This window comes from Coccinella septempunctata, chromosome 2 (assembly GCF_907165205.1).
Source record: "Coccinella septempunctata chromosome 2, icCocSept1.1, whole genome shotgun sequence".
Lineage (NCBI taxonomy): Eukaryota > Metazoa > Arthropoda > Insecta > Coleoptera > Coccinellidae > Coccinella > Coccinella septempunctata.
The window spans coordinates 53,250,504-53,265,081 of NC_058190.1; the positions used below are offsets into that span (position 1 = coordinate 53,250,504).

The following is a 14,578-nucleotide window of genomic DNA, read 5'->3' on the forward strand; positions in this document are numbered from 1 at the left end:
AACGAAAGCGTGCAAGGGTAGAAGCATCGCGTTCGATCTGTGCTCGATTTGAAAACGATGTAGACTTATTAAACCGAATTGTTAATATGGATGAGAGTTGTGTACATTTCTACGATCCAGAAACAAAGCAATAATCGATGGAATGGCGAAACTCTGGTTCTCCAAGACCTAAGAAGTTTCATGTCCAAAAATCTGCTGGAAAAGTTCTTGCTTGAGTTTTTTGGCATTGCCATGGAGTAATCATATGATTGATTTTTTGGATAAGGGTAGAAGAATAACCGTAGATTACTATTCGACATTATTGACCACTCTACGGGAAAAAATCAAAGAGAAAAGACGAGGAAAGCTATCCAAAGGTGTTTTGTTTTTGCAGGACAACGCCCCTGCACACAAATCTTATGTTGCCATGCAAAAAATTCGTGATTTAGGGTTTGAATTTCTAGAACACCCCCCTTAATCACCAGATTTGGCTCCATTCGACTTTCATCTCTTTCCTCAACTGAAGAAATGTTTAAAAGGCAGTTAATTTTCTTCCAACGAGGAGGTAATAAAAGCTGAGGAGGTCTGGTTTGCAGAGCATAGAGAAACATTTTTTTGAAAGGTCTAGAGACTTTGTAGGTTCACTATAATGAATGTATCCAATTAAGAGGAGGATATATTGAGTAATAAAATATTTTGACATTGTAATTTTGTTTGGTTTTATAGTATGCTAAGAATGTTCCAATATATCCTCGTATATACGACGTACTGATCTGAACCTTGGTGGTTATACTTTGAAAAAAAGTCTTCTAGTCGACGAAAGTTCAGTCCATCGTAAACTAAAGGAGTCCATCGATCATAAGGTGGACTCCACGGTCGTAATCAAAGTGATAAGATTTCACGGTCGGCTGCAAACCTCAGGAAGCTCGGCTGCTGCAGACTATCCTCCAACACAGCGGACTTAATGCGTTCTCCAAAGGGACCCTGCTCCATCTGTCGGAAGGATATATACCTCGTCGGTTTAAAAGGAAAAACGAATTATATTTCACGATAATATCTTCACTCGTTATTCTTTTCGTGCCTTACGAACGGAACGTATTCTGTTTCGGAATGATAAATAAATAGGCTTCTGGGGGCGCGTGGGACCTGTTAATCTCAGAGGAGAACCCTGCGGAATATTTCTTCCTGATTATGATTCTCAGTGAATTTTTTAAGGCCGGCGTATACCCGCCATTTTCCGAGATTTTTACGCGTTTCGTGAAATATTGCCGTCGTAATCTCCCTCGTTCCAAATGAAGATAAACGTGGAATTCATTTCGAAGATTACCTTTAACGAATTTTTTTAATTTTATATCTCCATTACCAACCATCGTTCACCATATTCATTACTTACAAAAATTGCAACATGATAGAATATATTGAACAAATAACGTCAGTGTTGTAGTCTAGAAATTCATCTGAAAGTTAAATTAAATATCACTCTAGCATTCCTTGAAAAAAATTACCCTAAGCAAGATAAACTTGTGTACTAAGCTCCATTCGATTGAAATTTTTATCGTCACTATACAAGGTTCTCTTTAAAACATGAACAAAATCCCTGAACTGAATAAATGGATTCTGAATCAGGAGATAACCTATCCTTACCTAATCTACCATACATAACCTTGCCCACCATAACCTAACCTATCTAAGCCTAACCTAACCTAACCTATCTAAGCCAAACCTACCATAACCTAACCTACTTAAACCAAACCTAACCGAACCTACCCTTACCTAATCTACCCCACCTAACCTTGCCCACCATAACCTAACCTCTCTAAGCCTAACCTACCCTACCCTACCCTGATCTAACCATTCAAAATAAAAGACTAAAATACTACGAGAAAATAATTTATTCAGGTCCATCGTAAGAACTACACTAGATGCGCTTTCTGCGCCATACTGTAAAAAACACCGTTCTGATTTTTGAGTAACTCCTTCGGGCTTCCAAATTCCACCAATTCCCCCTCCTCCATCACCAACACCTTATCGTAATGTAACACGTGTCTCAGTCTATGGGAAATCGATATCACTGTACACTCCCGGAAATGTTTCTCGATGGTATCGTGTATCAAAGCCTCCATTTCCTCGTCCATGTTGGCCGTAGCCTCATCCAATATGATGATCTTGTGCTTGTCCAACAACGCCCTGGCGATGCAGATGAGCTGCCTCTGACCGATGCTCAAATGAGCTCCGCAATCCCTGACCACGTACTCCAAATCGGTGACGTGCTGGTCCAGATTAACCTCCCTGACTGCCTTCCAAATCTCGGAGTCCGTGTACCTTTCGTATGGGTCTAAATTTGATCTCATGGAACCTGTGAACAGTATCGGATCCTGGGGAATGATGGTTAAGTTTTCTCTGAGTTTCTCCAGCTGGAGGGTTTGAGTATCCATGGAATCTATGAAGATGCTACCCTCAATGGGATACATTCTGAATAATGCCACGATGATTGAGGACTTGCCAGCCCCTGTTCTACCTACTATGGCTGCTCTTTCTTTTCGTTCAATGCGAAAACTGACGTCTTTAAGTACATTCTTGCCTTTTTGTCCGTACGACAGGCAGACTTTGCGGAATTCTATAGTGGGGGTGAAAGGCCATTTTTCGACCAGATGGCCGTTTTTGGGTTCTTGCTTTATGTCGGTATATTCTAGGGCTCTTTCGAAACACGTCATCTCACTCTCAAGTTGCACCCAGTGGGTTAGGCAGGATTCTAAGCAGTAAGTTAATACAGAAACTTGGGTAAGAGAGAGCCCCACTTTTCCTGCAGCATCTGAAAGAGTTACATAGGAATAAATTTGAATGAAAACACTTAGAATTTTTGGTCATAAACAAATATAAAGCTAAAGTTGTTTCTACACGAAACATCCATACACAAATCATCGTAATATTACTACCGGTATTTTACAGTTCTATCAGTTTATCATGGTTATATCCCCTACTTTCAGAGGGATGCTTTTTCTAAAAGTTCAATAGACGTATAAGAAGAGCTGAACAAGTCTAATGTACATAAATTGTCGAAAAATCTCACTTCGAGCTCTTTGTCTGTACCTGGCTTAACGAAAAGAAAATTCCCCACGATGATAGCCATGAAAATAGATGATACCATCTTGAGGATCAGAGAAAAACCTGTCGTAAAAATGAACATTGTATGGTGCGCCGAAGTGAAGAGATCCTGATGGCTGTCGAACTCGTCTTTCAAGATTTGATGGTTTCTCCAAGCCCTCACTGTAGCAATTCCTTCCAGGGTCGCATTCAGGTGGCCCACCATCGGACTCCTCGCTGTTGGAACATAGGAATTCAATCGAGGTCAACAATAAATATCGAATCTTCAATCTTACTTGAACTATTTAGGCGCCTCAGATTTCTACCAACAGGAAGTAGAACATGTCCGAGCAAAACGAAGAGAACGATGAACACTATGGACGATACAAGAAAAACGTCGCTGATGGATGAGATTAAAGTTGCAGTAGATACTACTGTAACGAAAATCTGGAATGGAAATTGGATAAGAAATAATTGGGCAGTATTAGGATATGTATGTTCAGCCTACCATTATGAAATCATTCGTTGAATACACCAGTTCCTCGTCTATGTAGTAAACATCCTTGGAGAATCTGTTGAGTATGTTTCCAATCAGATTTGTGTCAAAGAATTCCATAGTGGAACCAAGGACCGATTCGATCATAGACTTGTGGAGTCTCATTGAAATCTTACTGGCAAAATAGAAATGTATAACCAGGGACATCAACCAGAACGCTGAGCCAACGATGGTGATTGTTGTGTACACGTTGAAAGCCACAGCTCTCTTATTGGTGAGAGTATCCAGTTCCTCGGTACTCCTGCTACTGTTTTTTGATAGGACATTCAGGTGCTCGTCCATATCAACCCTGAAAAATATTTGTTGTATTGGTAATGGTAAAGGAGTTGCTCAATCGTCTTTGAGCGTTTGAATACCCACCATTGGCTAAGAAGCTCCTTTCCATAAGTCATAGCACTGCCTCCAGAGATCAGCAAGATAACAATGACACCGTAGAAGAGGTATCCACCACCGAATAGTATATATTTCTGGTAAACATCGATGGGAACCTTACCAGAATTCTTGTTTTCGTGGTATATGTTGATTCTTCGGTCCTCAATTTCCAGAAGCTCACTTTCTTCATCCTTATCACTCGTAGTGCCGTTGCATATAACACTGTAGGTGGAATTCCTGTTGCTCGATAATCTTCTGTTGTTGATCTTCAGGACTTCTTGAGGAATTGAGCGTAAATTACCACTGTAGGTTACAGTGCCAGCATGCATCACGATCACGTTGTCAGCTTCTTCGATGAATCTCTTATGGTGCGTTGCTAAGACGCAGATCCTTCCTTGGAGGTAGAGTTTCAGGGAGGTGAAAATATGTCGCCTAACGTTGGGGTCCAGGGAAGACAAACAGTCGTCCAACAAATAAATATCACTCTCTTTATAAAGAGCTCTGGCCAAGTTCACCCTAGCTTGTTGACCTTTGCTCAGATTAATCCCACAATCTCCAATGATCGTCTTATCACCAAACTCCAACAGTTTCAAGTCGAAGTCCAAAGCGCAGATATCCAAAATTCTGTTATATTTCTCCTCCTCGTATTTCTCACCGAACAGAATGTTCTGCTTGATCGTGGACGGAAACAACCACGGGAATTGAGACGCGTAGCTGGTTTTGCCTTCCACAAACAGTGACCCTCTAGAAACTTCGTACTCCTTCAGTATGGTCTTTAACAATATGGACTTTCCGCTTCCCACGTGACCCACGATGACGTTCAATCCGGGTTCCATCTCCAACTTGATGTTGTTCAAAACGTGGTTGCCTTGGATCTCGACGTCAACGTTGTAGAAGATGATCTTCGGTGTTTTGGGGTTCTTGATGATGGATGTTGCTTCGTTGCCGGTGGTTTCTTGGGCGTTGAAGAAGGCGTCATACCTCTCGAGTGAGGCTATGGTCTCGCCCACTTGGCTGATTGAGATTGGTAAGACTCGGATTATGGTTTCTTCGAGATGGTCGTAGGAGGAGTACAGGTAGAATACTAGTTCTGCCGACAGGGTGTTGCCCATCCAGACGTAGGAAGATATGAGCATGTAGAAGGAGAGGACTGATACGAATTTTCCGAGTAGGAAGGATACGTCCTTGAAGATCAGGACCTGCCTTAACTTCTTCATTTCCTCCCTGAAACATAAGGAATAGAAGTTTTTCAGCATTTATATGAAACAATCCTGTCATATTCTTGAATAGGTTTATGATTCCTCATATAAATAGCTCACCTTCTTGCTGCTGTTATCCTTTTGCAAAAAAATTTCTCCCAAGTGTACATCTTGATGATCCTTATTGAGGCCAGTATTTCTTGTGTGAGTTGTAAACGTTCATCGGATTTTTTGTTGCTGTAGGTGCGTTTAACTTTTATTACCCTTGCAATATATACTGAAATAACATTATACATTAGTAGAAGTATCCTCATCTAGTGGTTTATGGAAAGTTCTTTAAGAATCTTTAGAGAATCATTTATAAGATTCGATTCAGTCTGTGATATGTTTTATTTTGAACCTGTATGTTGGAATCAATTATAGATTCTGAATATTTTAAATGATAATCAAGATGATGGCAGCTGAATTTTTCTGAATATTTACCTTGTATCGGAAGAGTGGTGAATAGCATCGCAAATCCGACGAAAGTGGCAGCACCTGTCCTCACATAAAACAGATATACTATGATCATGATCTGTATGACCCCCACGCACCAATCGCTTCCAAAGCTGATGATGTACCCGAAGACGTTGATGTCCTTCGATATCAAGGACACAATCTTCCCGATGGTGATGTCAGACAGGGCTTTTTGAGACAGTCTCAGGGATTTCCTATAGACTAAAGAGCATAGGGCGGTCTGAAACTCTATCCTGAGCTCCTCTTTGATCATGGCGTAGTTTTGCTCGTAAACGTAGTGGATAATGGAGAGAGCCACGTAGGAGACGCCGAAGAAACAGGCGCCGTTCCAGTTGACTTCGGTCTGATTCGGAGAGAAAAAGAGGACAAACTTGCCCAGCAGAAGCGGACTGACGACCCTGCAGGAAATTAGACATGCAAGAGTTTGAGAAGGGTTATGATGGTTGTATATCAAACAGTTCTTCATTCAAATGTGGAAACATGTGGGAGTATTTCATTCAGCCTAACATGGAATTGTTAGAATTGAGACAAGCAACCTACTATGTTTGTACAACGGAAATGATGAGAGTAATTCACTTAATGGCAACAAATTTGAAAATTCAAGCAAACACTGGGAAACGTAAGTGAAACATTAAACTACCGTCTGTCATGTTTCCCTGAGAATTAGAGCACTTTATTGAAGTACTGCTCAGGAAACGAAGGTTATACTAAGGCTTAAAATTTGAACAATTCAATCTAGTTACAGCGAACAGAAATTCTGCATATTCGGCCATAAACATGTCTTCGTCAATCTATGGTCTCTCGCAGACTAGTTCCACAGAAAATATTCAGCCATTCATGTTTAAGCTTGTTGTCAAACAGCGAATTCGAATCCGAATATTTTCTCAAACATGCATCTCATTGTGACAGAAGTTTCTTACACATAAACAGCCATGACAATCAGCTGCATTATGCTGAGGTAGATATATTTTTTGGCACAGAACCAGACGAGTAGCTTCATCGTCGACAAATGCTTCTCTTTATTCTTCAAACGTTCGGCAATCCTCTCCAGTTTATTACCCAAATGTTTCGACCTGAGTTTACGATGAACATAGAACAAATGATCCTCTTCTATATCCTCCTTCTCCCCGATGCTGAGGATTTTGTTTATGTAACTGAAAAAATCACAGAACGTCATGAAGGATATACAACGTCTGCGACTAACAAATTGTTACTCACAAAAATGTTATAAGGCTAAGAGTGTTGGCATTTTCCTTGGGATTCCTCCTTCGTTTGATGAATATTCCTGAATCCATGGCTGCCTTATTTTCTACCAGTATTGTAATGAGGAAGTTTATATCTGATAATCATCATAAAATAGCTCTCACGCTATCAGTAATACATACGCTATCTGTAACAGAAGGAATGTCGGAGCTTTAGGTATTACTTATGAGCCTATTTCAACATCCTCTTAATCTATATGATATTGTTTCGATTCTCAATTTGATTTTGAAAATAGAGCCCCTATCATCCATGCTTTTTTTAATACATAAATCAATAAATCCAGTTTGAAAATGATCCTCCTAGCTTTTTGCTTGGATTCACTCAGTTTTTGTGAATGAAATTTTAAGATATCACATGATTGAGGTTAATACAGCTATGATTTTTCATTGAACCACTGACACGTGTATTAGTAATAAAGAAAATCTAAATTTCATTCTCAATTGGAATATAGGAAAGCCAAACAATGAATTCGGGATCAAATTGAATATAATTCAAACAACTTTTTACTTAGACTTAATTGAGATTAAGATTAATATACAGTTCATACCTGGACGGTTTTCCTGAGCTCCAAATACACAAAAATCCACCAACCGCTTGTTTCAGTGGCACCAGAATATCGCACAATACCTCATTGGCCTGGACATTCAATCCACTACAAGAAACAGCCCTGAACACCAGTTTAAAGTCTCCAATTATCCAGAGGCCTAACCTTCCCAACTAATCATCCTATAAAGCACCTCCACAACTATCACTCAAGGAAAAACAGCGGTTTGGAACGGCGTTAAAAAAATTCGAAAACGTATTGGCGAAAATCGTTCGCCGTCGTTCACGAAAACGTCGGTCATGCGAGATCTTCAATAAGGCAACAAAGAAGATAAGATGTACAACAATTACTCGGATTAAATTTTGTTAAGTACACCGCTCATGTGTTACGTTTGTTTTGGATTGAGCGACTTAAACAGGATGGGGCCATTTATGTAGTCAGTGGCCGTCAGAGTAGGTGCTAAAATACAGAGGTGCCTTGAATCCACTATCACTATTAGTAACATTTCGGCTTGAACAGATAAGTCGGAGATATTCCTTCTTTGAACAAGATATCGATAGAACGAGAGGGAACTGAGTAATGATTCTTGTCAAGACTGTCTTCGAATACGCATTTCTGGGTACCTACTTAGTTCCTCAGTTGGTAAATACGATTCAACTGACTTTTACTCAGCAGAAAACAGAAAGATCGAACTGGCATGTACCTATGTTAGCCACCTTCCAGAAAAAAAAATAGAAGACTAACGTTTTCTACTCACTGGAGCTATGAGAACCTGCCCAACTACAAGAAAGGCAGGGAAGATCATTCTGCAGGTTTCACACCTGGTCATCTTGTTATAGATCCAGAGAAAGAGTCAGACAGCCTTAGACCAAGTATACTCCATTCACTTTTATTTTAGCACTCGGTTGGCCATGGAAATTTGACACATTTCACTCTGTATAGTACGAAACATAGACATAGAGACATGGACTGAGCAATGCCAGCATGAAATTGGCTATTTATTAGAAAGAGAGATAAGCTCGTCGGGACATTACCTTTCTCTTTTTTGTTCACATAGAGGTGAGTGTAGACCAATCAAAATTCTAGAAAAAGACAACTGCATTCCCGACGTGTTTTTCTCTCTGTCACTTTTTTTTGACCGTATGTCATGCATAGATATAAAGGGAAGGCACAGTCCATGTCTCTATGTCTATGGTACGAAAATGTGGAGTTATGAAGATTGTCAAAACATTTTTGGGTTTTAAATCAACGCCATGCTGCCCGTTCTACGTAAAAGTTTCTGTTATTACGTATTTTATCACAATGTCGAATCTCTTCGGAAAATATGTGACGAACATAATTGAAGTTTATACAAACTGATTGAAGGCATACCAAATCCAGTTATTTGCATGGAAAATACAAGAGATCAGTATAATATCATAATATGCACTAACTTGAGGAGAGTTAATGTTCGTTATCTTCTTTGGCTAAACTTTTAATACGTTACATCAGTTGTAGATTTCAAAAATATTAACCCGAAGATGAAATGCATATGATGCAGTAGTTGGGAATGGGTATCTCCCTAAGGAATTAAGAGATAATTACAAGAATATTAAATTCTTCAACAAAAATAATCTTGCATCAATGTAAGTAAAAAGAATTAAAGGAAGTTTCAAGTCAAGATGAACTTCACCATTGAACAAAAATTTCACATGAATAAACAATTAACAGGATAACTGGCGCGTATTTGTGGCTGTTCATCTTAATACATTGGTATAATAATAATAATTAGGTATTTATTGGTAACTAAAGACATTTACAATGTATAGATAGGACGAGTCAAATCAAAAATAGAAAAATCAATTTTCGGGAACTTATTCTACGATGACATTAATCGAAAATCCTGTAGTAAACTTTTCGCATTGATTCACTCAAACATAAAATTTTCAAATGCCACCACTTTTTTGGGTCTCCCAATAGAAGGAAATTCTTCGTCATCCTCTTCATTCACAATCTTTCTGATTGTGGAAATATTCAGCTGAAACATAAGTCGTTTAGATTCAGATGAAACATTATATAAATTCTCTTACATTGAATATGTTCGCTACCATCTGACGTATTGTGGATTTTAGAGTATCAGGGTATAACTATTTGAATGAGCGGACCTGAATTCTAAATAGCACTTCCTGAAACCCTGTCACTTTTTTCAATCACTTTCGGCATTTTCGTAATAAAAATTGATATTAGTTGTGGCAACTGCGTTATGACATTAACGACATTTCATGAGTGCCAATTATTACTCCGTTAAGTTACAAAAACATGAGGAAATTATTTCATGGCCAAGCGACTGCTAAAAGAAATCTGAATAGAGTATACATCCTATCACCGAATCTTCTCAATGACTAAATGATTGAAAACAAGCATCAGAAAATCATTTCCTCTACTAATATCCTCGAAAGAAACCATCAAATATTAAACATGTTGCGATCAAAGAACTGAACTCTCATGTTTAAGATACTATAGGACTATAGAAAAACTCGAAGTTATAGGCAAGAATAACAAGATCTGTTCAGTCTCGGTCAATGGTCACTCAGAAATCAAGAGAAACGTTTTCATTTCACACTTGACAGGAACACTAACTCCTCTCAATAGACCAAAATGTGTCAGATTCTGTGGAGAGAAGTTCTTGAAACTATCTCAGATGTCTGGAACTCTAGAACTGGACGACAAGCTGTAAACAACTAAAACAGCACTGATGGATGTACCATAGACCCTAAGGTCGCTCCCCTTAAAATCTACAATCAATATATACATCGTCTCCTGACATGAAACACTTTACCATCCATAACTGACCAAGACTAAAGAGAAAATTGGCATTCCAACATCAGTCAAATCGCGTAATCAGTCTATAAGAGCCCAGTCAAAATTCCCATTCGGCATGACACAAAAAGAAAACCAGAAACATTTTTCAATGATGAGAAAAACTCTCACAAGGAATCGCATTTCGTTTATGATTAATCTACGGGCGAGGTATAATGTCCCGAGTAATAATCATCAAGCTTTCTACCCTCGTTCAGAATCCTGAGCGAGATTGGACATGATATTTCATCTCGATGTAACAGGATAACAATCTGTTCTCAGTCAAACGGACCACAAAGCGGGTGACGTTCTAATGGATTTTGGTGATATTAACGGACTGTTGATAATAGTCTGGCTTCTGTCCACAAAGCTCGGCAGCTTTGCCCGACTGTGATACCTAGATCTCTGGATTGAAATACACGTACTGCTAAGCTGCAAATAACCAAAAGCAAATATGGAAATCGCGCTAATATAAGAGATTTCCCGAGAAAAATGCAAATATGAATTGAATCAGTTTCAGCCCTTGATGGTAGATATTCATACATTGTTTCATTGTTATATCTGCTACTGATGAAGGAGCCAAGATCTTCCATAGATAATCTGACTCTATCAGAGATATTCCAATCAGAATCTTCATCAAATACGTTCGAGATGAATGAACTGGGTTAATATAATAGATAATTGAAATTCGAACAAGAAAATCCCAACAGTAGTAACAAACAGTAGTTGCAAATAAACTGCTCCACATGAGTTAGGGATATTGACTTAAATTGCACAAAAATATGGTTAAAATAAGATTTTTGAAATGAAAATTCTTATTAATATGATTTCAAGCTGCAAATTAATTTTAGCCTGTAGGTCTGCAGCGTTTACAGGGTGGTTAAGAAGAATCGAGCAAAATAACGAAATTTTATTCCCAGAGAATTCAAGCATTTTACGACTATCAATCAATACAATGTATGGCCTCCAAGGGCATCAATAACAGCTTGATATCTTCTTTGCATACTGGACACAAGGTTGTTGAACATTCCTTGAGGAATTTGGTTCCATAAACGGAGCAGAAGCTCTCTCAGATCATTTAAGGATTCTGGGGTAGGTTGATGATTATCTTATCTTCTTTGGAGCATATCCCATGCATGTTCTATGCAATTCAAATCTGGTGAGTGCGGAGGTATTGGTAAATGGAATACCAAGCTCCTCGCGCGCATTCTCAACTATGGCTGAACGGTGCGGTCTAACGTTATCGTCTAGAAATTGAAAAGTTTCACCAATAGCAGCGTGAAAATTTGGCACAACATTGTCAATGATATGCTCCCTATAGTGTAAGGCGGTCATATTCCCAGGACAAATGTGTAGATCTGTGCGCCTGTTGAAACATATCCCGGCCCGTACCATAACACTACCCACTCGGAATGGATGGACTTCTTGGACATAGCGACGATTACGGGGTATGCGTGGGATTGTCCATACCCTTATTCTTCGAGAATCTGAAAATCGTCCATATCTGGATTCATCAGTGAAAAGGACACTACGCCATTGATCGTTCCAATTGATATGCTGCCTTGCCCATTCCAATCTTTGACGCTTATGGTCACGTGTTAATGGAACTCCTCTTAATGGACGTCTAGAACCTAGATTCACCTTTCTCAAACGTCGTCTGATGGTTTCGATGGAAACTTGGACCCCATCTGCATTTTGAAGAGTATTCCGTAGCATTCTACACGTAGATGTAGGGTTTCTTCTCGCCGAAACGGTGATGAAACGATCCTGAGCAGGTGTTGTTTTTCGTCGCCCACCTAGCCTTGGTCTTTCCAACACGAAACCTGTCTCCTTGAACCTATTCCAAAGTCGAGATATCACACTTCGGCTGACTTGGAGCCTTCCGCTACAACAACCTGAGTTATGCCACCCTGTAGCATTCCGATAGCCCTATCAGCCTCAGCGTTTGTTAATTTACGTCTTGGCATTTTCAGAAAACTCGTTTCGAATCGAAGCCGTTGATAAACCGGCTTCATTTCAAAATAAGAATATTCATGAAGCATAATATGCAGAGTATTGCAGAGAAGCAAACTTCAGAAAAATGGCGACCAGATTGACGAAATGTCTCATACTGATTTTCATCGGATCGATTCAAGTTGTTATTGAGTTTTAAATGATTTTACAGCGATTTTCTCGAAGATTACAACTTTTAAAAACGTTTGAATACGATATCCCTAACTCTTGTGGAGCAGAATAGAATTCTGGATGGAACATGAAGTTTTTTTTTTATTTGGGAACACAAAATCCCTAATTTCGAATCAGGAATCAGCAGACACCAACCAGTCATTCCATCGATAATGAATCTCATTCGTACCTGTAATGAAACCAATTGATAGATCACTCAGAGAGCCTCCTTGGCCTCAATATCAGAACCCATCGTTTTCACCAGCTTCCCAACCTGCAAAAAGCAGGAGATTGATGATAGTAAAAAGGTCAGAATTAATATGTTGTGTGCATGTCAGTCCGGAGAATAGATATTGTCCTTTACCCTACAAGAACGAGGCTATCCTGGAATCTGAACCGGGTTCTTACTGCGATGATTAAAGAATAAAGTGCGGTCTTCGTGCAGGTCCGGAATCAAAGGGATCTCAACCAGTGTGAGGTTTGAATATGGTTCGTTGTCAAGTCTACGCAGGAGTTGAAGCGAAATTAACAGAGTTCAGAAAGTATGTAGATGAAATTGTCGCTAATAAAGCCATCTCGTTATGGGAATTCTGAAACTTTGATTATTATCAACGTCTGACTCAAATGAAGTGGACAATAAAGTTTTCTAATATGTATTAATGAATGAGTATCATGTCTGAATCATTCAATACTGTTCGTAATCATACTGAATCTTTAACTTTTTCTTATGTGTGGTGTCTCCATGGAACAATCCTGTCCAAGGGAGATAGAGAGGTCTCACAATCCCCACTATTGTCCCTCTGGACAGCTCAGAGCCATTAGTGTACGAAGTGGAACCTTCAGGATCAAGAAGCCTATTGACCATAGATCAGGAACACTTACCTCACTGACTATTAAGTCAGATCACATAAATGGTCCTTCATTCTGTTTGAGGAATGCCAAAGGACCATGATGTTGGAGAATGATCTCCCACAGCTACAGTTTGTTGAAAAGATGTGTATTTCTGCAATAACGTTATCTGAAACATTTAGGATTTTAAGGGTCTAATAAAGCCTCCTCCCACTAGTAGTAGTTAGTGAATTATTGTCCTGAAACTTTCCAAATTTTGGTAGACAAACATTGTATCCCACGGTTCTTGCCTTATATTCCCTTCAGAAAGGCAACTTCCAGTCTACCAACATAGAAAATTATTAATTTCGCAAAGAACAACAACGAAGATCCTCTTAAAACATCCTGGAGGCTTCGAAAACAATTTCAGGTCGAACGGCCGAAGTCCAACCCTGGAAACGACCGTCGGCACTTACATTGATAAATTAATTGAAAGTTTGGCTTCATTCAAGAAGAACAACAACAGCTGAAAGATAACAAAAACGGCGGAGACGAGGGTATAAAATTTTATGTAAGGGAGCCAGCCTGAAAAACCGATACCAAACTGAAGTATAAGGAAGTTATCTTGCCGACGTGGCCGTCTGTATCGGTAAAGAACGCTGGGAGCATTCTGGAAGATTAATAACGGTTGCATTATACGCCTGGAGATGTGGTTCACCAGGGTTGCTGCCGATGCTGGTTTTTTCCTTATCTTACGTTTAATAGAGGCGATGAGCTCTGACCTAATCTAGAATCTACTGAGTTAGACGAATCTTTTTTCTTCGTCCGAATAAATTTCAAACAAGGCTGGTATAGTCTTTGATAACTTAGAGAATGTAAAGGGTGGCGGAATTGGTGGTACCTGAACTACAACTACACCGACCCTTCATTTCGTTTTAGGTTATGTGTCATCGTAGTGTTTTCTGATGATTTTTCAAATACATTTCTCGAAATCAAGAATAAATATAAATTTTCTGAATTACCTATATGCAATAAAATACAATTCACATTATGAGAATTCAGTTTTATTCATTCATAATAAATGACGAAGTCAATGAAATTCAAAAGAGATCACTGATCAAAAAAAATGATACCTATATCCAGTTTTGAACCATATAGTTTTATTGGTTAGATATTCTTATTCAGAAGAGTCCACTTCTTACGAGGGATGACAATTTCGATTTAGTTTATAATGAA

The 14,578-nt window shown here is 39.0% G+C and overlaps 1 protein-coding gene across 1 annotated transcript; it reads right to left on the minus strand.

The window, feature by feature from the left end:
- Nucleotides 1–1,853: 1,853 nt before the first annotated feature.
- Nucleotides 1,854–7,852, minus strand: LOC123307680 (ATP-binding cassette sub-family C member 4-like). Its single transcript, XM_044890082.1, has 10 exons — nt 7,517–7,852; nt 6,925–7,096; nt 6,627–6,860; nt 5,674–6,104; nt 5,311–5,467; nt 3,980–5,215; nt 3,572–3,908; nt 3,360–3,510; nt 3,070–3,300; nt 1,854–2,791 (listed from the first exon to the last, which is right to left on the minus strand). Exons 2-10 carry the CDS (start codon nt 6,999–7,001, stop codon nt 1,893–1,895), a joined length of 3,753 nt encoding a protein of 1,250 aa, XP_044746017.1. The 5' UTR covers nt 7,002–7,096; nt 7,517–7,852; the 3' UTR covers nt 1,854–1,892.
- Between the last annotated feature and the right edge of the window lie 6,726 nt (nt 7,853–14,578).